General features: G+C 41.3%; 1 protein-coding gene across 7 annotated transcripts in view; it reads right to left on the reverse strand.

Moving 5' to 3' along the window:
* ARB2A (ARB2 cotranscriptional regulator A) overlaps positions 1-22554 on the reverse strand; it is a 363334-nt gene that overhangs the window by 283719 nt on the left and 57061 nt on the right. For all 7 annotated transcript variants that reach the window (XM_075128571.1, XM_048851080.2, XM_048851082.2 and 4 more), the window contains exons 5-6: positions 18835-18900; positions 4153-4344 (exon numbers count right to left, since the gene is read on the reverse strand). In XM_075128571.1, the coding sequence (XP_074984672.1) occupies positions 4153-4344; positions 18835-18900 (258 nt within the window). The remainder of the gene's footprint in view (positions 1-4152; positions 4345-18834; positions 18901-22554) is intronic.

Here is a 22554-nt window from a genome sequence, read left to right on the forward strand (position 1 = left end):
AACCATACCAATTATTAACCAAAAAGGCCAATATTTTACCTAGAAATGTACTCTCCATAACTCTGATCTGCTAGTTTGGATTAGTTAGTTCTTCCTCTCCGCTACCCACCGGCTTTGCAGGTTGTGATCGATCTATCGGGGATCAATTTATCGTGTCTCATTTAGACACGATAAATCAATCCCCAAATCGACGCCTGTACTCCACCTCAGCAGGAGGAGTAAGGGGAGTTGACGGGGGAGTACAACCCTACCTTTTCTATACTGGGTTGGAAGTCCAAAATTAGTCTTAGTGAGGAAAGCCAAAATTTTATGTAAGCAATTTCCTTTCTATTCCTCATATCCATGAATAAGCAGGACCTATATTGCAGATTCCAAAGTGGAGTTAGCCAGCCCTCATTTGGTGAAGGAAGAAACTACTGTGCTTGTGCTGTTATTCCTGCTAGGGATGACCCATTCTCTAAGTTTCTTGATAAACATTCGTTTATCACGAATAGCTCATGCTCAAATAAATTGGTTAGTCTCTAAGGTGCCACAAGTACTCCTTTTCTTTTTAATGTTCAGACTGCCTGCCATGCAACTTAATCAATAACCTTTACTGCCAACACCATGCTACCTTCTCTCTGATATGTATTTGTACGTGTATCCTTAAGTCACTACCATATGAATTATCTTAACTGCTATGAAAACTCATAAAGCTTATCTCCTGGATCTCTGACCTAGCTACAGTGAGAAAGTAAGAAATGCTGTAGAGTCCTGAAATATAGCTGTACCCATGACACTACAATGGTGTTAGGATGCCATCTGGGCTAAAAAAATAATTACCCATCACCTACTAGCCCAGGGAATAAGCCTAATTACTTAGGTGAAAGATATTGGTGTTGCCTATGCCTCCCAAGATTATGCCCCTCAATTTGAATGAACAACACAGCTGTGGACTGTTTATTCTGTACTGTAATGGTAACACATTGTCAATCAACTTTCCACTTAATGGATTTACTGTAATCTTAACTAAGTCCCTCTTGCTTTTGCTTAAACTTTTTTTCTATCCTCAGTGTACTCCACAAGGCCAACTCACTTTTGCTTTCCTAACGTCGATCTTGGGTGTATTTTTCCTATGCTGTCTTTAAAACCTCTATTTTTTTTCCTCCTTCTCCCACCATCTACACACCTTTTCTCTGTTTCCCCACAGTTAGTTCTCTAGCTCATCACCTGTATTTTCTGTTTTCCTCTTCCATATCTCCCTCCAAAATGTTTTTTTTCCTATACCACTCTTCTCGGTTCTAATTAATCTTCCTCTCTCATATACATGGGGCTTGGAAATTTTACCTGACACCTCATATCCAAAGGATTAAACCTATTAACCAAAGACTGAAAAAAATAGAGGCAACACTCAGATGAGAAGAAAACCACCTCCCTGTCTGCTGGGATTCCTATCAGAGTGTTCTCCCAAGGCTCTGGTTGAGGTTTCCATCTTCTGTGTCAGCCCCCAGCCATTACGGGCTTGATACAGCCTTCCCTTCACCCCCTTTCCCCCAGTCTGCTGGAATGGAGAAGGCACGTCTTTACCTGTTTCCTCCATCTTGTGCCAGAGCCTCCTGTTGTGTTCCCTCAGCTTTCTGGCTGTGAAGTCAGTATTTCTATTTACTCAGCGCCTCCCCCAGCCTCTGTGTTTGGGTCCTCCTCTCCTCTACTGTTCCTCAGAGCTTTTTCAAATACAGTGAAACTTATCTGATCCTAGCATGTTGTCCACAGGGTGCTGAATAGCAAAACCAAAAACTGACGTCTCTGTTCGGGTTTCACTTAAACTGGAATTGGGACATCTGTAAAATTGTAATTGACACTGTAAATTTCCCCTATAAAGGAAACATTTTCTGCATGTTTCATTAAAGATGAGACCTCTCCTTTGTTGGAAGAGTTAATAGAATACCAAGGCCAAAACAACAGCCTCGAGTGGAAACGTAGCATCTGAAGCAATCACTATCAAAAGTTTCATTTGGGCCTTTTAATCTGAAAAGCAGTTACTATCATTTTCTGGGAGTTGGAAGTACTTAAATCAGACACCATCTTGGCCCTCAAATTACTGAAGACCCAGTTCAGCAAATGGTGTGTTCTCTAATTTATATAGTTTTTAACAGAAACAAGCCTTGACTGGATGCACCATACTAACTGGTTTTAGGTGAATTTTATAGGCTTTATGGTACCTAATTTCAACATGCTTTCTTAGGGCTGAGGTGGAATATCTTTATATTGTGTTGACAGGAGCAATGTTTTTCATAATATACAATCCACCTGAACTGGATCATCATATCAGACTAAGGAAATTCCCAAACATTGTTCTTTTTTATCATATATTTTGTTCCACAGATTTCAAAATGGAGGCCTTGTGCCTAAAAATGCATGGTTGGCTGTACTGGGAAAGTTGATTAGAGAATCCGAGCATTCAGCAGACCTGATATGATCATATGACTATCCGTGTATTATTTTTCCTGGGGCACAACCTGAATGATTCCAAATACCTTCAGAGGAGCTGGATTTCAGAGGAGCTGGACTGGTGTAAAAGTTCTGGCCTAACTGGATGTGCCCCATCCTCATTAAAAAGATTAAAGTATGCTAATATATCAAAAGATAATGCAATCTATTCGAATATTTTATATCAAGCAGTTTTATTTAAAAGGTATTTTATCTAAATATACGTTACCAACTTTTTCAGTAAAAGCAAATGTGTACATGCTATATTCTTTTTATGTTAGTAGCTATTACTATCACAGGTAAGAGGACTATACATTTAAAACTAAAGAAAGAAAGAAAGATGACAAACTAAAAGCATAAAGCAATAGGTGTGTATCTTTAAATTCCTCTGTCCTTACATTGGCTATAAATATTATTTCATTAATTAAAATATTTTGCTCATTGCACTGTTTTGTGTTTTTCTTGAAAAACAGATAAAGAAAAAATGCTACATTTTCAACAGAATTCTCAATTCTTAGATCAAAACCTATTAAAAAGTTAGCTCCTTGACTGAAATAAACTTTTAGTTTGTGCTGAAAGAAGGGATGTACCAATTCCACATTGTCAGAATCCTCCTTTTTATTTTTATTTCGTCGAAGTGCAACACTTCAGCAGTAAACTGGGCAACACAGAACAAAATTAATTGCAACTGATATACTACAAATGTTTTCCACAAGCCTAACTGCTCTTGGTTTAATTACATCCAACATTTTTGCCACTACATCCCTTTACATTACCAAAAAATAAAAAAAAAAGAAAAAGAAAATTCACTCAATAAATAAAATAAATAAAAAGTTTGGCCCACTGCAAAAATTACAGATGTAATTAGCAAAGCAGTAATAACCAAACGGGGATGAACAAGATAGACATTAATTTGCTGATGAGCAATAATACTACATTTAACTTAATGTAGAAATAACAGAAAAAAGTTGGGACCCTTATACATGATTTTCAGATGTTTATTGCAGAAAGTTTTAATTCAGCTAACAAAGTGCAAGTGAGAATTTTAACTTAGAAATGTTCCAAATATTGCACAAATTGCATACTGTTTTCCCATGCGTTACTACATGTATCCATACCATTTTGTGTGCCTGGGGTAGGGAAAGTCAATTAACATACTGCCCACAAAATGTAAATGTTTTATATTTTCAGGTATGAATGTGTGAAGCAGAACAAATCACTAGTCAGAGCTGTTGTCAGAATAAGACTTGTTTGATTGAAGAGAGAGGGGCACCTTCCCCTCAAAAAAACCCACTTAGTAGAAGCTTAAGAAAGCTTGCTGTGGTTTATTTAAAATGATCACATTATCACGAGGTTTACAATAGACATTTGAATGAACACATAAATCTGATGAAATGTAAAAGAAATCCTAACTAATTTCTGGGTTGCTTTCTTTTATATTTCTTTTTCTTCCTTTAAGGGTTTTGTCACTCTAGCTGCCATATTTAACTACATTGCCACCACAAAAGTCTTACACAAAACTAACACACAAGTTTCTCTCTAGTAGTGAAAGAATTAGACAAAAGTTTTGAAAATAAGGCAACAAAACATTCCAATACTGAATAAAATGAATTTATGGGAACACATTTAATATAACTTAACAAAAATGTCAGATTATTGACAGTTGTTCATACACACACTTACCTCAATAGCTCTCTTAATATACGGAATCTGTGTGCCACTGTCCAGATCTTCATTTATAATAAGTCTTCTAGCCCATTGACCTGCCCTGACAACACCACTACCATGAATTAAAACCATCAGTTTATCTGGATTTGTCAATGCATCCTCACTCATAAAGATAAAACTCTTTGGCTCACTCTCAGTAGCATCTACCTGAAATTTAAAAAAAAATAAATTTTACAATAAAAATACATTCTGGTGCATTAACAAACATATTAAGAAAACCTAACAGCTGCAATTATAAAGTAGCATTGGAATTTATACACGACATTACTACTATTTATTTGCATTATGTTAGCACCTAAAAGCCACAATGTGTTTGATGCTGTACAAAGAATAAAGACAAAACCTGCCCTAAAGACCTTGCGATCTAATTTGAAAAGCAAAAAAGTACATTACAACTAAGAACACTTATACTGCTTCAGATAGAAGTAGGAAGTATGATTAAGCTTTAAAGTATGAAAGGTACAAAGAGTAAAACGCACAGAATTTAGAAGTTCACATAAATTTACTGACAGAAAATAAAGCCCACAAAAGGTCTACCTGGGAGAAAAAAGAAAAAAAAAAGTAATTTGTCACATCTTATTTGCCAGAAGCAGCAATAATAGATCATATAGAAAATATATAAAAAAGTGAAAAAGTCCTAGCATTCCATTTCAGTCCCCACAACATAAATAGCCAATAATCCAAATATGAAACAGCAGCATATATTTAGTCCATTATAAACCTTAAGAGAACAGGTATCTACATACAAAACACAAAAAATACAGGAATCCAATTTTGGACTAAAGAGTGGCTTTGAGTGAGGGCATTGTTGTGCTGCCTCAGGAACAGCCTGAGAAGTAGATTGTGATTCAAGGAGCCACAATCTGACATCCAATGTCCCCCTTTCTCTGGAGGCTGGGGAAGCAAACTGCACCAGTTATGTACCTGGTGCAAACTACTGAAGCACCAGCACAACTATGCTGACCTGAATGTTGAGGGGGCAGAGCCACAGGTCCCACCTATTGCTTGTTCCCTTCTGCCCACAATAATAAGCAGCAGGAGAGGAGTGAATGCAGTGAGCTACTCTCCCACAGCATGTGTAACTGATGCAGGCTTGTAAGGGGGGTGCCTTGTATCACCTTGCTTCCCTGTGTGACTGTGCAAGTCAGAACCATATGTTTGGGGGCAGGATACAGCAAATCAAGAAGAAACAGGGACCTCTGCTTCTCTAGAGCAAAAATACGAAAGCTTCTGAACAATTAAGATACAGCTAGAAGTTTTTGTATCAAGTCAGTTTGTCTTCTGTGCATGTGCCTTCTTTCATCCTTTCAAAATTCAAAGGGCATGATATTACAAAAACGTTTCTTAGTAAAAGTAGTCTTTACTCATACAAGCAGTCTTACTGAAGTTAATAAGATGGCCTGTGTACGTAAGGACCACTCACCTGAGTAAAGCTCAGAGTCACAACCAATTACAGCTCAAATAAATTGGTTAGTATCTAAGGTGCCATAAGCACTCCTTTTCTTTTAGCTCCTACTTTGATACAAAACCTTACTCCTGTTGTGTTTCATACATTCTGCCTCCAAACAGCATACAATTTTGGGAAAAATGGAGCCGCAGTCCCCCCACTTTAAAATAGGGAATATACTTCCCTTCTTTGACTAGTCTAGTTAAACAATAGGAGACAATCCCTACTCAAAAGAGCTTGAAATATGTATGTACAGTACATAGCACAATGAGATTCTAATCTTTGCTGGAGCATCTAGGCACTACCATCACAAAAACTGACAGTATTAACAACAATAACAATATAAACAAAGACTGCAGCCATGTTGGGAGTGGGAGAAGCAAAACTTTAGCTCTCAAATGATATCTAGTAAGGTGAACTTGAGTTTTGCAAACAATTTGAACATTTAAGAAAATAGAAATAGCCACAATTAAGATGAAAATGTAAACTGAAAAAACGGATAATTGACTGAACACTTTAATACACTGCACTAATCACATGCACTAGAAGGCATAATATTAACTAGTACACACCTTTTAAATAGGTTAATGCTGAACAGAAGCGGGGGGGAACTTTATTCCCTTTGTCAACTTAATTACATTTGGAAACTTTTCTTCAAACCAATGTGCCTTCAAACAGCAATAATTCATTAAATGCTTTCACGAAGGAATGCACATAAAGGTCATTTTTGTGCACAACCTCACTTTATTGACAAATCAGCCTACAATACCATTTAGTTCTAGTCAGAGTGAGACAACATAAAGCAATTTGTATCTATTAACAATTCGCAGTTTTAGATGTGCTCATGAACTTTCAACTATGATCTTAACTCTGCTCTTTCCTTTAAGCAAATTAAATAAACTCAGCAAAACTAAAAAAGTTTAGTTTAAAAATTAGAGTCAGTTCAGTAACTCCTCAGTTAACGCTGTAGTTATGTTCCTGAAAAATGTGACTTTAAGCAAAACGATGTTAAGCGAATCCAATTTCCCTATAAGAATTAATGTAAATGGGGGAGGTTAGGTTCCAGGGAAATTTTTTTTGCCAGACAAAAAGCATTATATACATTTTAAACACTTTTAAACAAGCAATTTAATACAGGTATGTAATACAGGTGGCAAGTGCTGGGGGATGGTGGAACATAGGGGAACTGATAGGGGGGCTGCCAGCATGTTTAATACCTGTATTAAACTCCTTGTTTAAAATTGTTTAAGACTTATATAATAATAAATACACACTTTTTCACCAGCAACAGAACAACACTTTGCACACATTTCATCAATAAATGGGGTTAAAGAGATTAAACTATTGAATAAACAGAGACAGTGCAGTATCAAAATATGCATAAAATCCTACCTATATCTAAACCTGGCAGCTATACATCATACTGCCTAGCATGACACACAAGTTCAATTTCAAGTCTTTGGATAGCCCCAGCATTGTGAGAACCTGGTATTTTTCCTGAATAATAAAACAAACCCTAAAAAGAAACGATGAGGCCACTAAAATTGCTTATTAAGAAACATTACGAAAATCATAGATCTAGAAGCCCACAGAGAAAGAGGAATGGGTGGAATCACTTATGTGTTTGACTAGTGAGTGGAAACAACTGTTACTGGATGTGAAAGAGACACTTGAACATCAGTGAGGGGGTACAGGTTTGCTAACTTCTAAAAACATCTGCAATGTGATCAAGGAGTCTGAACACATGGTTCTATATAAAGCTGCCTAGTCCATTTTATTTTTCAGTCCTCACAATATTGAATCACTAGGTTGTTGTTTTTCATTCTAACCAGGAAAATGTGAAAGCTATCAATGCTCATAACTCCACCCCCCTTCTTGTAGACAAGGTAATAAGCTACCAAAAAAGCAGCTTTCATAGATAGATGCAGTGAGGAGCAGGTAGCTGCCTGCTCAAAGGGTGGACCCTTCAACTTTGTTAGCACCACATTTAAGTCCCAGAGAGGAACAGGATGTATGACATTGAGATGTAACCTTTAGGAATCTGAGCCCTACACTATAAGTTTGGGTCGAATTTAGCAGCGTTAGATCAATTTAACCCTGCACCCATCCACATGACAAAGCCATTTACTTCGACTTAAAGGGCTCTTAAAATCGATTTCTGAACTCCTCCCGCGAAGAGGAGATTAGCACTGAAATCGACCTTGCCACGTTGAATTTGAGGTAGTGTGGTCGCAATTTGACGGTACTGGCCTCAGGGAGCTATCCCAGAGTGCTCCCTTGTGACCACTCTGGACAGCGCTCTCAACTCAGATGCACTGGCCAGGTAGACAGGAAAAGGCCTGCGAACTTTTGAATCTCATTTCCTGTTTGGCCAGCGTGGCAAGCTGCAGGTGAGTGCAGATCTCATCAGCAGAGGTGACCATGATGGAGTCCCAGAATCGCAAAAGAGCTCCAGCGTGGACTGAATGGGAGGTACTGGATCTGATCGCTGTATGGGGAGACGAATCCATGCTATCAGAACTCTGTTCCAAAAGATGAAATGTCCAAACATTTGAAAAAATCTCCAAGGGCATGAAGGACAGAGGCTATAACAGGGACCTGCAGCAGTGCCGCGTGAAACTTAAGGAGCTCAGGCAAGCCTACCAAAAAACCAGAGGCAAACGGCCGCTCGGGGTCAGAGCCCCAGACATGCCGCTTCTATGATGAGCTGCGTGCCATTCTAGGGGGTGCAGCTACCACTACCCCACCCCTGTGCTTTGACTCCATCAATGGATTATCACGCAACAGGGACGTGCATTTTGGGGATGAGGAAGATGATGAGGAGGAGGAGAAACTGTTTTCCCCAACAGCCAGGAGCTGTTTCTCACCCTGGACCTGGAGCCAGTACCCCCCGAACCTAACCAAGGCAGGTTCCCGGACATGCCAGGTGGAGAAGGCACCTCTGGTGAGTGTACGTTTGTAAATATAATACATGGTTTAAAAGCAAGCATGTTTAATTATTAATTTGCGGCCAGTACAGCAACTGGAAAAGTCTGTTAATGTGTCTGGGGATGGAGCAGAAATCCTCCAGGGACATCTCCATAAAGCTCTCCTGGATGTACTCCCAAAGCCTTTGCCCCCCTAATGAGTCCAGGATTGAACTCATAACCCTGGGTTTAGCAGGCCAATGCTCAAACCACTGAGCTATCCCTCTGCCAATATTTCAGGCAGGACTGAAACTCCATTAGACAAAACTTAAAGAAGAGCATGACCTGAGTCACTCCCATTTATGCCCAGGCGTCCTTTACAGACAGACCTCACCAAGATCTACCAGGAGCACCCTGTCTGCCCAGGCGCCCCGACAGACCTCACCAAGGCCAGCCAAGAGCACCCAGGAGACAACAAGGACAGCTAACAGTCGTAATGCACCATCTGCTGCCACAAGGCAATGAGCTGCTGCTGTGTAGCAATGCAGTCCCGTGTCTGCCAGCACCCAGGAGACGTACGGTGATGGTGAGCTGAGTGGGCTCCATGCTTGCTGTGGTATGGCGTCTGCATGAGTAACCCAGGAAAAAAGGTGCAAAACGATTGTCTGTCGTTGCTTTCACGGGGGGGCGGAGGGGGGCCTGACGACCTGTACCCAGAACCACCTGCGACAATGCTTTTTGCCCCATCAGGCATTGGGATATCAACCCAGAATTCCAATGGGCGGTGGAGACTGCAGGAACTATGGGATAGGTACCCACAGTGCAACACTCGGGAAGTCGATGCTAGCCTTGGTACTGTGGACGCACTCTGCCAATTTAATGGTCTTAAGTGGGGACACACAATCGACTATATAAAACAGATTTCTAAAAAAATCTACTTCTATAAATTCGACCTAATTTCATAGTGTAGACATAGCCTGAGTGACAGAGAACTAGAAAATACAGAGCAGCCTGCAATTAAAAGGTGAAAAACAAATAGCTTCCATGTGAACTCTGACTGAACTAATCAGTAGTCCTTGTTGTTTCAGGTAGAACAATTTTAACAGGCCAGAACATGCTGGATAGAGGCATGACTGGCAAAACACTCTTCTGCTTTGACTATGAACAGAAATGTTTCCATTGTAAGCAGCCATCTCCTAGATATTTCTGCTATTCAGGAAGATGTTTAGCACATTTCCTGAACACTACCTCCTGAGGCATTAACCAAGGAGCATCCAGGCTGTCAGATGGGAAGCAACCAGGTTGGGATGTAGCAGGCAACCATGGTCTTAGGAGATCAAGTCGAGTTCTGAAGGAAGTGTCAAAGGAGCCCTGGAAGTTAGACTCAGCAGACTAACTGGGGGGGGCGGATAGCTCAGTGGTTTGAGTATTGGCCTGCTAAACCCAGGGTTGAGCCATACCAGTGTTATGAGGATTATGCAAGCATGAGCTTGCTTGAACTTGAGCAACACCTGGGAAGGAGTGGAGTGGGAGGGAAGGCATACAACAGTTTGTCTTTCCAAGAGAGCAGGAAAGCATCCAGAGGTCTTGCGCTGGAACAAAATTGGCATTTCTGTTGAGAGGAGTGGCAAACAGGTCTATGTGATGGACCCCCAGGTCTGAAGTATAAATCTGACAAAATCCATTGTGAGAGACCACCATGATCTCAACTGAATGATCTGCTCAGTTGATCCCCCAAGCTGTTCTGAGCCCCAGGAAGATGGGAGGTTTTGAGACCTATTGCACTTGTGATGCAAAACTCCCAAAGATGTATTGTCTATCGACAGAGATGACCTGATCTGGCTGCTCCCTGCCTATTCACACAGAACATCACTCCAGTCTTGTCCATGAAGATGAAGATTCTGTCCCTATATACGAGGGAGAAATACTTAACAGATCAAATGAACAGCCCACAACTCCCACACATTTATGTGGAGATTGAACTCTTCTTGGGCCCACAGACCTTGAGTTTGTTAGTTTCTTGGTGATCTCCCCAGCCAACAGAAGAAGCATGAGGCATTGCTTCAATGAGAGTCAGTATGAGTAAGGCAGGGGCAAAGGGAACTCCCACACATACATTGGCTGAGTCCATCCATCAGTCCAAGGGGTTATCACTCCTGCAGCATGTCCAATTGTTGAAGAGCCAAAGATTACACTGACCTTAACCAGCCCTACAATTTCCTGAGACAAATTCTGGCATGCTGAACCACCAACATGCAGGAGCCCATGTGCCCCAACAGCCTGAGGCAATTTTTCACTGTTGTAATCAATGGGCTTTGAGATCTATGGAAATGCTTAATATTGTCTGGAATCTGGCTTAAGGTAGGAGCACCACAGCTACAGTAGAATTCAGAACCATTTCTGTAACTTATATTCTTTGGAGAAAATATTAGCTTGTCCTCACTTATGAACAGACCCAAAACACTGCAGAGGGATCATATTCTGAAGAGGCTGACTTCTACTAGGAGCTTGGATCAACCTCATACCAGCCATCCATCCAAGTAAGGAAATACTTACAACCCTGCTTTCCTTAGGAATGCAGCCACCATGCATTTTGTAAATATTTTTTCGGAAGCAGACAGGGCAAAGGGTAGGGCTGTAAACTGAAAATGGGGTCACTGACTAGAAATTTTAGGCATCTCTTGTTGCTTTGATGGAGAGAGACAAGAAAATACTCATCCTTCAAGTGGATGGCCACATATCAATTGCTGGGATCCAGAGAAAGAATGATGGAGGCCAGGGTAATTGCATGAAACTTTCTTTTCTTTACATATTTGTTCAGATTTTGCAGGTCTAAAATGGGTCTGAGACTTCCTTTTGTTTTTGGAATTAGGAATTAACATGAATAGAACCCCTTCCCTTAGAGGAGAAAGGCAACCTCTCCTATAGCTGTCAAATGGATAAAGAGACTGGACCTCCTGAAGGAGGACAGCCTTGTAAGAAGGGTCCCTGAAAAAGGATGGGGCACAGTGGGGAAGGGGAAGGAGGAATGGAAATAAACTGCAGGGACTATCCCTGTTCCACAGTACTTAGGATTCATCGACTTGTGATAATAGGGGACCAAGAAGATAGAAAGTGGGAAAATCTGTTGGAAAAATAGGGAAAGGAGAAATTGGAACAACTGGATCTGGCACTCTGTACTTGACAAGGCAGGCAAACAGACTGCTTGGGATTGTCTGACTGTCTAGAGAAACCAGCTGAAGAAGAAAAGTGAGGAAGAGATGGTCTTCTCCTATGATTTTCCTTCATTTCCTAGACTGGTCAGGCTGTCTCAGTGGAAAAAAGGTCTGCAGAGACAGAGTAGAATTGCTTCCTTTTTAGGGAAAGGAGTGTAAATTCCCAACTATTTCAAAGCGGGCCTTCAATCTTTGAGACTGTGGAACATCTCATCTGTCTTCTGGGAGAACAGCATGAGACCCTCAAAGGGAAGATTCTGGATCATCTGCTAGACCTCTTGCAGTAGACCCGAAGACTGAAGCCACGAATATCTGTGCACAGACATTGTAGATGCCATGGCTCTAGCTGAATCTGCCCTGTCAAAGGACATTTGTAGAAAGGTGGGAGCCACCAACTTGCTCTAACAGAGCCTGGAATTCCTGTCTGGCCTCCTCTGACAACTTTTCTGAGAACTTCAGCATATTATCTCAAAAGGAGAAGTTATATCTTGTCAGTAATGCTTGTTAGTTACCAGTGCACAATTGTAGACCTGATGTAGAATACATTTTCACCAGTTTAATTTATTTGCATCCTTGTTGTTTGAGGTGAAAACAGATGACCCTGATATGCTTTTTCATTTACGGCCAAAACAACCAAAGAACCTTGCAAGGTATGGGTATAAAACTGTTTGTAGCCTTGAGAAGGCATATGGTACCTTTTCTTGGTTCTTTTGGATGTCAGAGGAAGGAAGGGTGGTGTTTGCCACAAAGATTTTGTAGGCTCTACATGGCCTCATTGATAGGGAGAACCACTCTAAAAGGCCCTGCTGAACCCAGCATTTCCATAAGTCTCGACAAGAACTCTCCTGGTTCATCTCAGCAGGGATATCAAGATGGGTAGCTACTCTCTTTAAAAGGTGTGGGTAAGCCTTGTAGTCATCTTGGACTGGTGAGATATCCTGAGAAGCTGCAGTTTCATCTGGTAAGGATGAGGACAAATGCAAAGGAGGCTAAGGCTGATCCTAATGCAGCATACAGAGTGGATCTTGCAGGCTTTGCTCAGTATCAATGACAACTATCCTAAGGAAGTCCAGGAGGATAACATGTTGCCTAGTAGGAGACTGAAAAGGTTGAGGAGTTGGAGAGGATCTGCATGAGGGACACATGCCCCATTGGTTCCAATAGGGTCATTGGTACAGCACAGTACCCCAGCCATGAGTACTCCAAGGTTCCATTTCTCTGAAATGTCTCTGTAGTTCCAGTGGGTAGCAGCAATAAAACTCTCACAGTGAAGGAGTAAGAGAGTGATGTCATCTGTCTTCGGAGTGAAGGACAAAAAAGCCTACCCACACTCCAAGGAGGACCAGAAGTCAGATGATCATGGTGGTGCGGTACAAGGAGATGACAAGGTCCAGGGATGGCATTCTGGAGATGTCAGTACCAGGGATACCCAGGGTAGGTTTACCCTCGACTGCACCTGTGGAGAAAATGCCAGAGGCCCTGATGTTTTATCCTCACACAGTCCTGAGTGCTGATCAGAAGCCTGAATTAAGTCCGTAACCAGGGCCTGAAGATGCGCCAGTACCGGGTGAGCTGTCTCCTATACCATCAGCACCAAAAGGCAAAGTCTTGTGCTCCTGCACATCCCACTGGCAGAACCAGTACCGAGAGACTTTCCTGTTGCTGATGTTGCTGCACAGCAATAGTCAGTACCATGGCAAGGGTCAGTCTCAGCCAGTGCTGAGGTCCATGACCCCTAGTGAAAAGAGGCCAGTACCAGAGAGCATCCCATGCCAGAGGACACTGTCCCCTGTCCTCCGAAGTGCTTATTGGTGGACGGCACCAGGGACCATGACCATCTAGCAGAACTAAGTCTCAGCTCCTTGGACAAATTTAACCTCTTGTGCTTATTCCTTGGCACCAGAGGTCCTGCCTCAGCAACAGTATCCAGTTGTGTACTCTGTACTGATGCCAAAACACTCAGTGCACACTCCAAGTGGGAAGGCTCACAAGGCAAATGCAGGGCAGCCTCCATAATATGGCACAGTCTCACCTGCCTTTCTTCATCCAGTGCTTAGTTTCTGCAAATTTGTCAGTGGTCCTTAACGTGACCTTCGCTGAGGCACTTTAGGCAGGTGGAAGAAGGCATACATTTTTTGCAGCTGGCACAAGGTTTAAATCCCAGAGACTGAAGTATACACCTATACCAGATGTCAGCACTCCGTAACAAGAGGGAGCTGACACTCCATGAAAATAGTGAAGAAAACCAACAAATGAAGCATATACTAACCTAAGTAACTAATTATGCTAACAAACAGCATCAACTATTTACAGAAGAAAAAACAAAATCTCTGTAAGGGAAGAAAACTTGAAGCAGCAAGCTGACATGCTCCAATTATCCATCACAGGCAGTAGTAAGGAACTGAGAGTGTCTGGGGCCACTCCACCCTTTTTATCATACAGCAGCATAAGGCAGCAGAAGGTGCACGCAGAGCCTCAAAGGGTAACGCTAAAGGAAAAAAAAGTCTCCAACTCTGGTGCACCTGGCGCGCACACACCCACACCCCCCCTGAAGTGGAATGGACATGTGTAATCACTTGAAGAGGAAATGTTTTTTTGTTTTGCTTTCTGCTATTGATTCTACATCTGAATACAATACTGCTGCTGAAGATGTAATCCAAAAATGTAAAGAATGAGTAACAGACAAAACTGTTATTTGACAACAAAAATAAAGATGAGAGAACTTCAAGTGCAGCCACCCTGAACTTCCAACAAATGGATTTTCTACACACTATTGAAATCCTACTGAGAAAAAAAAAAAGTAACAGTCCTAAAGTATGTTAGAGAAGTTTAAACATTCTTCCACAAACACCATCAGCCCTCCTAAGGTACTAGTACCCATGCAACATCCCCCATTCCCTTAGCTATATCATTCTCTCAGCTATATGGCCTATAGGAAAAACCCTACAGAGAGGAACCCCACCCAGAGACCGAACCCAACATAGGAGCTACAGAAAGCTGTTCAAGCAGGGACTGAAAGACAGTGATCATGCTAATCTCTGCTTTCTGCAGTTTTCACTCGGCTGATAGCTGTTGCTCTAAACCAGAGGTGGGCAAACTACGGCCCGCGGGACCCTCCTGCCCGGCCCCTGAGCTCCTGGCCTGGGAGGCTAGTCCCCACCCCTCCCCTGATGTTCCCCCTCCCCCGCAGCCTCAGCGCGCCGTACCGCCGGCACAACGCTCTGGGCGGCCGGGCAGCGCCGTTGCAGAGCCACAGCCTGAGCCGGTGCTCTGGGCGGTGCGGCTGTAGCACCACCAGCCACTGGTGCTCCTGGCAGCGCGGTGAGGGAGCAGGGGGGTTGGATAGAGGGCAGGGGAGTTTGGGGGTGTGGTCAGAGGTTGGGGCGGTCAGACAGCAGGGAACAGGAGGGTTGGATGGGGCAGGGGTCCCGGGGGGGGGGGGGGGGGCAGACAGGGGTGAGGGGTCCAGGGGTGGTAGATGGGGCAGGAGTCCTGGGGGGGGCCTCAGGGAGCGAGAAGCTGGGGGGGTTGCATAGGAGGCAGGGGCCAGGCCACACCTGGCTGTTTGGGGAGACACAGCCTCCCCTAACTGGCCCTCCATACAATTTTGGAAACCCGATGTGGCCCTCAGGCCAAAAAGTTTGCCCCGCCCCTGCTTTAAACCCTCCCATGCCCCCTCTCATGATTTCCAACCCTACTCCCATCTTTTGTCTTCCCATCTAGCTCATCTACTGACATAATCCCTTTGAAATAATTTAAATGACAAAGAAAAAGCAGAACTAAAACGATGGTTTTCAGACATTGCATTGTTCACTCAGTTTGTATGTTATATCTTTTCCCCCTACCCTTTGTCTGCCTTCTCTGGTTAGCTACTGTATGCTCTTCAGGGCAGGGACTGTCTTATTGTGTGTTTATACTCGGTCTAGCACAATGGGCCCCATTCTTGGTTGGCCCACAGATGTTAACCATAAATAATAAGCAAATACATACATACAGTTAGAAATACCTCCCCCCCCCCCCCCCCCCCCCGCAAAGACTTGATTTTCAAAAAGTCAGGTATACAAAAATGAATGTGTGTAATTGTACTACTTATTTGCACATGCAACTATTGTCATCACATATTTGCTAAACTGGCTTTTTGAAAATAAGGTAGAGAATGCATTCCATATAACATACAGGATGTACAACATAGACATAGCTGTCTAAGGTGTGGCTGGAAACTTAACTTTTCTTCATGTCTTGACTTTTTATTAAGTTAGCAGAGCAGCCTTAGAATTGCACTAATACAGTTTTTCACTATACACTTGTATTTTACATATTTTAAAAATAATGTTAAAAGAATGTTATTTAGCTTGGAAAATCAAGTAATCAAAAGTTAAGCAACATCAGATCTATGATTGCCAGTGTAACTTTAACTCTGCCCTCTTGTGTGTCCACACTGTTCACTAAACGAGGCAGAAGTCCTATAGAAAAATTGCATGTTCTCCTGTAATTGTAGATTTTATCATAAGGCAGACACTTGAGGGAACTGAATTGAGATTCCACAGGCAATTGTAAATTTGGAGTTTCCTAATTTTGGAGACCTTGACTTTGCAATGTAAATATAATATTCTTTGTATGTAAGTTATTTATGTGCAATTTCTTAGAGTTGTTTGTTTTTTTTAATTAAAAAAGAAAAAGGAAAAAAACTAACTAATATGGGCCATACTGTCAACCCACCGTCGTGTATTATCAGGACTTGAACCGTGAACATTCAGCTTCTAGCGGACTGCTCCTTCTAGAGGTCCAGAACTAACAACATAATCTGGCATTAAAAAATGTTATAATGTCGTGTCTGATACATAAGTTTGGAAAGAAAGGTTATATTTGTGCTGGTTTTGGCCTAGTTTGCTTGACATGAGTGTAATGTTGCCTTAATGGCCTCGTTATTCAGTAAGTTTGTTTATAACTGCTGCAAAGGACAAAGAGGATATCTTGACCACTGTGCTTAAGTTGAAGGACAAGAGACACACAAAATGTGCTGCCAGTACACAATTAAGGAAAAGGCAAGTAAAAAAAAAAAAAACTACCACAGGAAAGTCCCCAAAAGCTCCTATGCAGAACAAAGGGTCGACGTGACCTGGTCAATTATGTCTGGTTAGTGCATAATCAGTGGTAATAAACTAATTAGCAAAGAGAAAAACAATTTGAAGATGGCATAGATAGCAAAAGTCATGCCAATTGAAGCCTATGCATACGTATTGTATGAGTTGCACAAGGCATATAATACTTAATGGTGATTGGAAGAGAACGAATAAATATGTAATTTGGACATATAAAATTACGTAAAGTGTAAGGGGCAGTTGGAGCACTGTAAGAGCAATCCACGATGACAGGGATACACTCCAGAAGATAACTGGTCACTTTCTTTTTCTGTATTTCTGTCATTTCTTACTATAATAGTAATTGTAATTGCAAGGCATGCTTTTGGTTCAATAACAGTCATGGGGTGAGCCCTGCCCAGTCTGGCTCTCTCTCCCCTCCTTCCCCAGTACTGAAGGAGCTCCTGCTCCATGTGTTGCCCCCACAGGATGGACTGGCTGCTGGTGCCACATGCTGAGTCTGGGGATGGTTGCGGGAAGTCTGGCCACTCTCTCAACCCTCCCCGCTTCCTTGTCTGGGAGTTGGGGAGACTACTAGAGTCAGATTCTCCAAGAGTAAGTGGGGTATATATAGAACACCAGTGCTGGGCCAGAAGGTGGTTGTGGGGAGTCTAGCGCACCTCCCTCTCTCTGCCTGGAAGTAGGGGGAGCACCTATTCAATGTGGTGCCCCGAGGTGGGCATGAGTAAAGGGACTATTTGTTCCAAGTGCTGCATCTGGGATTTGCATGGTGCGGGGAGCCCAGTCCAGCTCTCTCCCCAACTCTGACAGCTGTGTGGTGCTCCCAGTATAGCGTCTTCTGCTCCTGCTGCTGTGTCAGCAGCAAGTCCTAGCCTTTGAATGTTCAGTGATTTTGGCAGGCTACCAACAATTTCCTGAAGCAGTAAGTGAGAGAAGGTAATGGTAATTTTTAACAAATATTTTATATTTCACCCAAATCTAAAGGGAGTCTCATGGGACAAAGAGAGTCACTTCTGTAGTCCAAAAGGATTCCCCATACCGAATATCAAGGGCCTGCTGCAAACAATGGGAATGTATGAAAACTTCTCAAAGCAAAGATCACAAGAACCCTTTATAATGGAAGGTGTTAGGGTCACTACTCTATTCCCCTATAATGTAAAAATACATTGTGGTAGGGAGTGTATGTACAGCTATACATCTTTTAATTTGTGGATGGCTGCATTACTCCCAAAAGGTGATTAAACACTTATGTATTGCATACACACATTACTAAAAAAGCTATTATACGAGGGTCTTTAAAAGAGTTTTAAAACATTTTATTGGGACTATTTTTTTCCATTCCTCTGCCTGTAAAGTCATAGACTCATAGGCTTTTAAGGCCAGAAAGGACCATCATGATGATCTAGTCTGATCTCCCGCACAAGCTACAGAACCTCACCCACCCACTCCTATAATAGGCCCATAATCTCTGGCTGAGTTACCTACATCCTCAAATCTTGATTTGAAGACTTCAGGTTACAGAGAATAGACCATTGTTTCCCTGCCTTTAGTTCTCCGAGTCCAACTGCACAGGTCTCAGGGGAACCATAAACATTTTTCAAAATGGCGTAGTTTTGGGTTTTTTTTTTTAAACCAAAAGTATCACAACTTTAAATTTCTGGTACCTCAGATCCTACCAGAACTAGAAATGTGTAGTAGATCCCAATGAAATATACTCACACCCAAACAAATTAGATATATTACAAAAACAGACAGATATTTTTCTACATATTTCTTTGTGTATGAATGAGCATGCTGCATGTGTATAGAGTGGTCAAGTCAACACCTTGACTGGGCCCTCAGCACAGTTTGTCGTATCTGCATCTGACATCTAGATTCCAAACTCCTCAGGGGAGAGACTGTCTCTTTATTCATGCATTTTGTAGCGCCAAAAAATCATCATCATCTTTGAAAAAAATTCAACTTACTGGGAGAGTTACTTTTTTCAAGTGGCATTCCTTTTCCAGTAGTTCATAGACATATTTAGTAATGATCTGCAAAAAAGAAAACAGAAGTTAAAGCACTTGTGGAAATTGTTCACCCATTCATAAAAGCCTTAACAAAAATGGGCTAGTGAAACTGCTTCTCTTTTAAACAGAGCGTTTATCTGCTCTCTGTGTTCTTCCCTAAACAACTAATTACAGAATATACATCTTCATGAAAATGGGTCCTCCCTTCCCCTCAGAATGTGCTACTTTTCAGTACAAAGAAATCCTAACTATACCTGTGACTCTACCACCTGCTGCTGTGTGAATAATTATGTAGCTCAAAACTAAGGATTATGACCAATTAATACATACTCAGGGGTACAAGAAAGGCTCTCTTTTGCAAAGAAATACTTAAAAAGAATTTTTCCATGAGTTGGGTTCCTGAAACCCTCTCCCCTGCAGGTTCAGTTCATGAGATACATGGAGAGGAAATCCTTTAGTCATCCTGAGTACAAGTCGCCTTGCCATTTCTATTCACTGAGCAGGGGAGGGACAGGTCAAAGGTGTTCTAAATAGAGGAAGAGAACTGAACCACACTCCAGCATGGGAGGTGAGGGTGTGTGTGGGTCTGCATTCTCGAAGTAGAAATAAAGCTGAAATTTTAGGCCTGAAACAAAGGGAATAATTTCAAATATCTACCGCCCCCCGCAAAAAAATCCACCTAGTCACCCTAAATATTAAGAGTCTCTTCCTTGCTACCCCAAATTTAACAAAACATGTTCTACCTTCAAAAGCTTGCCTAATATCTAGGGAAAACTATTTTTCACCTTCATATAATAGGGAAATGGAGAACTTTCTATTATCAGTTTTTGAGTTAAATTTGGGGACAAACTAAAATGCTTTTGTACATATGGGACTGTAAAAATGGTTCTGAAATAAGTGCATGTATTTCATTGGCTAAAGAATCAGAGAAAATGGCAAATTAAAAAGTGTATGGGGGGGAAGGTTCTCAATAGGCTCAAATGGGGCTCACCTCCCCCTTTAAGACTCGGGGAACTACACTTAAATTCTGCAGTTAAAATAAAGGATAAGTCCCAAAACATTAACCTAAGAATATCTGGGTGCAAACCCACCTGGTGTTCCTTAGTCCAACCCCTCAAGGCCACAATTACAGCCATCCTAATCCAAAGCATATTAAAACACAACAGAAACATAGTTGTAACAAAGTTCCCAAGTGATGGCATCTTAACAACACACAATGAACTGAGCAGGCAGGAGCCAGGGCATAATAAATTTCAATTTTAATTTTCCAAATGCGCAATTACCAAATAAAGTTTTACTAAAGTCTGAAAGTTTTCATTACATACATGTGAGCAGATGTAGCACACAAACATTTAAAACGAATGTCAATGAATTAAATGTATTGACGAAAGCTAATTAAAAAAAAAAAAAAGCCATAAACAAGTCTTTACTAGGATTACATGGATTTTTTGCTACCCTGCTCAAATATATTTATTGATAGAAAAACACTCAAAAAGCTTTACGGTTTTAAAGAAAATCAGTCTCACTAAACATTACCATCTACAGGGAAACTGCATTTGGAGAGGGAACTTAGCTTTAAGCAAGGAGTTGATTTAAGACATGTTTATCCCCAAAGCAGTATGTTAAGAACATGCATACAGTGTAATTTTACCTCCAGGGCCAAACTGTTTATGGTTCACTGAAATCAACTTCAGTATTATGCCAACAGTAAAGCATTTAAGTTCCTACAGTCTCAGGTGCTGATGGCGTACAGACGTTAAAATGAATATAATGATGATATGACCTCAAACATAGGGATTTTATTTTTCACACTAAATCCTGTATCAACCTCCAATGGCTATAAGAACTAAATAATGTATCAAAAAAGCTCAAAGGACATTTTAAAAAACTGCTGCGAAGAAAAGAAAACATATATATTAGATAATATATGGAAAAAAATCTTTTTTCTTTGGCTATTAGTTTTTGTCTATTCTTGTTTGTCCGTCTTATCTGTTTAGACCATCAGCGCTTCAGGGCAGGAACTCTCTCTTATTATGTGTTTCTGGAGAGCCCAGCACAATGAGGCTCTGATTGTGATTGGGGTCTTTAGGACTTTTGTAATATAACAACACAAATCCTAAAAAGACAGGAACGTTAACATAAACCAACTGTATAGATAACAAAAAACATTTAAAGGAATGTACATGTTTAACCAGAAAAAACAGTAATCAAATATATCATGGGCCAGACTATCTGATGAAAGACCAGAGGGGAGGGTAGTACTCTGATCATTGGTCTGCTCAGCACTGGGCAGGTGTCCCAACATGGATGAGAGCCGACTAATGTCTACTCTAAACTGTGCCAGCTTCCAACAGGCCCTCGGGATCATTTTAGCAACTAGAGATCACTGATAAGCAGTGACACCCCCCTCATGCTACCACAGGGGGTAGGAAGGGTAGAGGATACTTTAGGAGATGCTAGGCAACCTAATAATTCCCTAATAATTATTTAGGAGGAATATTACAATGAGCAGATTTGCTGGCTTTGCAGGTTTTTTGTCAGGAAATCAGCATACACTCCATATTCAGTGGAGAATATGGCTGAAAGTACCTATAATGCTGCTGATTTAACATTATACAGTAGCTGGAACTTTAACTTGGCATTTTTTGACTTCTTGTAATTTCAGGTAGCATATAATTGTGCAACATAAAATTGACGAGATTTTAAAAATATTTAATTATTTTATTCTTTTCTTCCTTGAAGGTAAAAAGATGAAAAAAAAGTCTGTGATTAATAATGTTAGATTTTAAATAGTCTCAATTAGACTTTAAAGGTCACAACTCCTTGTACCAGGAAAGACAAGACACCTGGGATGTGGTTAACTAGGCCACAACTTTGTTAAGGAACACATCAGGGAATTATCCAACAATAACTTATCCAGTGCAGATCATCCATCCTTTGTAATCATCCCACCTGGTGGAGGGCTATCAACCCCCCACGCCATTAACTGTTCCAGGACCACTGCAGAGAAGCTGCCATCGTCCGCTCATCTGAGGGTTAAGGCGGGGAGGAGATTGTCTTCCCATTGCATTAGACATGAGCAATACCAACCCTATTTCCCACTTTCCTTCAGTAAAGGCCTTCTAATCCACTTCCATTTCTGGTTTATCAAGGAACTGAACCCCCCTCTTAAACAATTAACTGCACTGGGCACCTGCCAAATTACAAAAAAAAAGTGAATGGTTAAACCTTTATATTAAAAGATGTTAAGAATGCAAAGTAGCGTACCACTCAAAAGACAGGAATTCCAGAATTAAGAAAGCCCCATTTATGAGACCTTAATTCAGACTCGTGTAAATATATTAATGACATGATCATATACTATTTATGGTATATTACCCCTACTCATTAGGATGGACAGTGAGTGAGACAGACATTCTCTTGTGGGTAAGGTGCTAGACTGGGACTCCAAAAAGCTGAATTCTATTCCTGATTTTGCCAGATTTCCTATGTAATGCTGGGCCAGGTATAATGTTTCATAGGCATAAGAGGGCCAGATTAAGGCAGCATGGGGAAATATAACAAATTTTGGCATACACTAATTGCCGAGATCTTGATTTTGCATCCATAATGTTCTTTTAAGACAGTTACATGGATGTGTTTTCTAAAAGAGTGTTTTCAATTAATTTAAAACATTAA

This window comes from Caretta caretta, chromosome 5 (assembly GCF_965140235.1).
Source record: "Caretta caretta isolate rCarCar2 chromosome 5, rCarCar1.hap1, whole genome shotgun sequence".
NCBI lineage: Eukaryota > Metazoa > Chordata > Testudines > Cheloniidae > Caretta > Caretta caretta.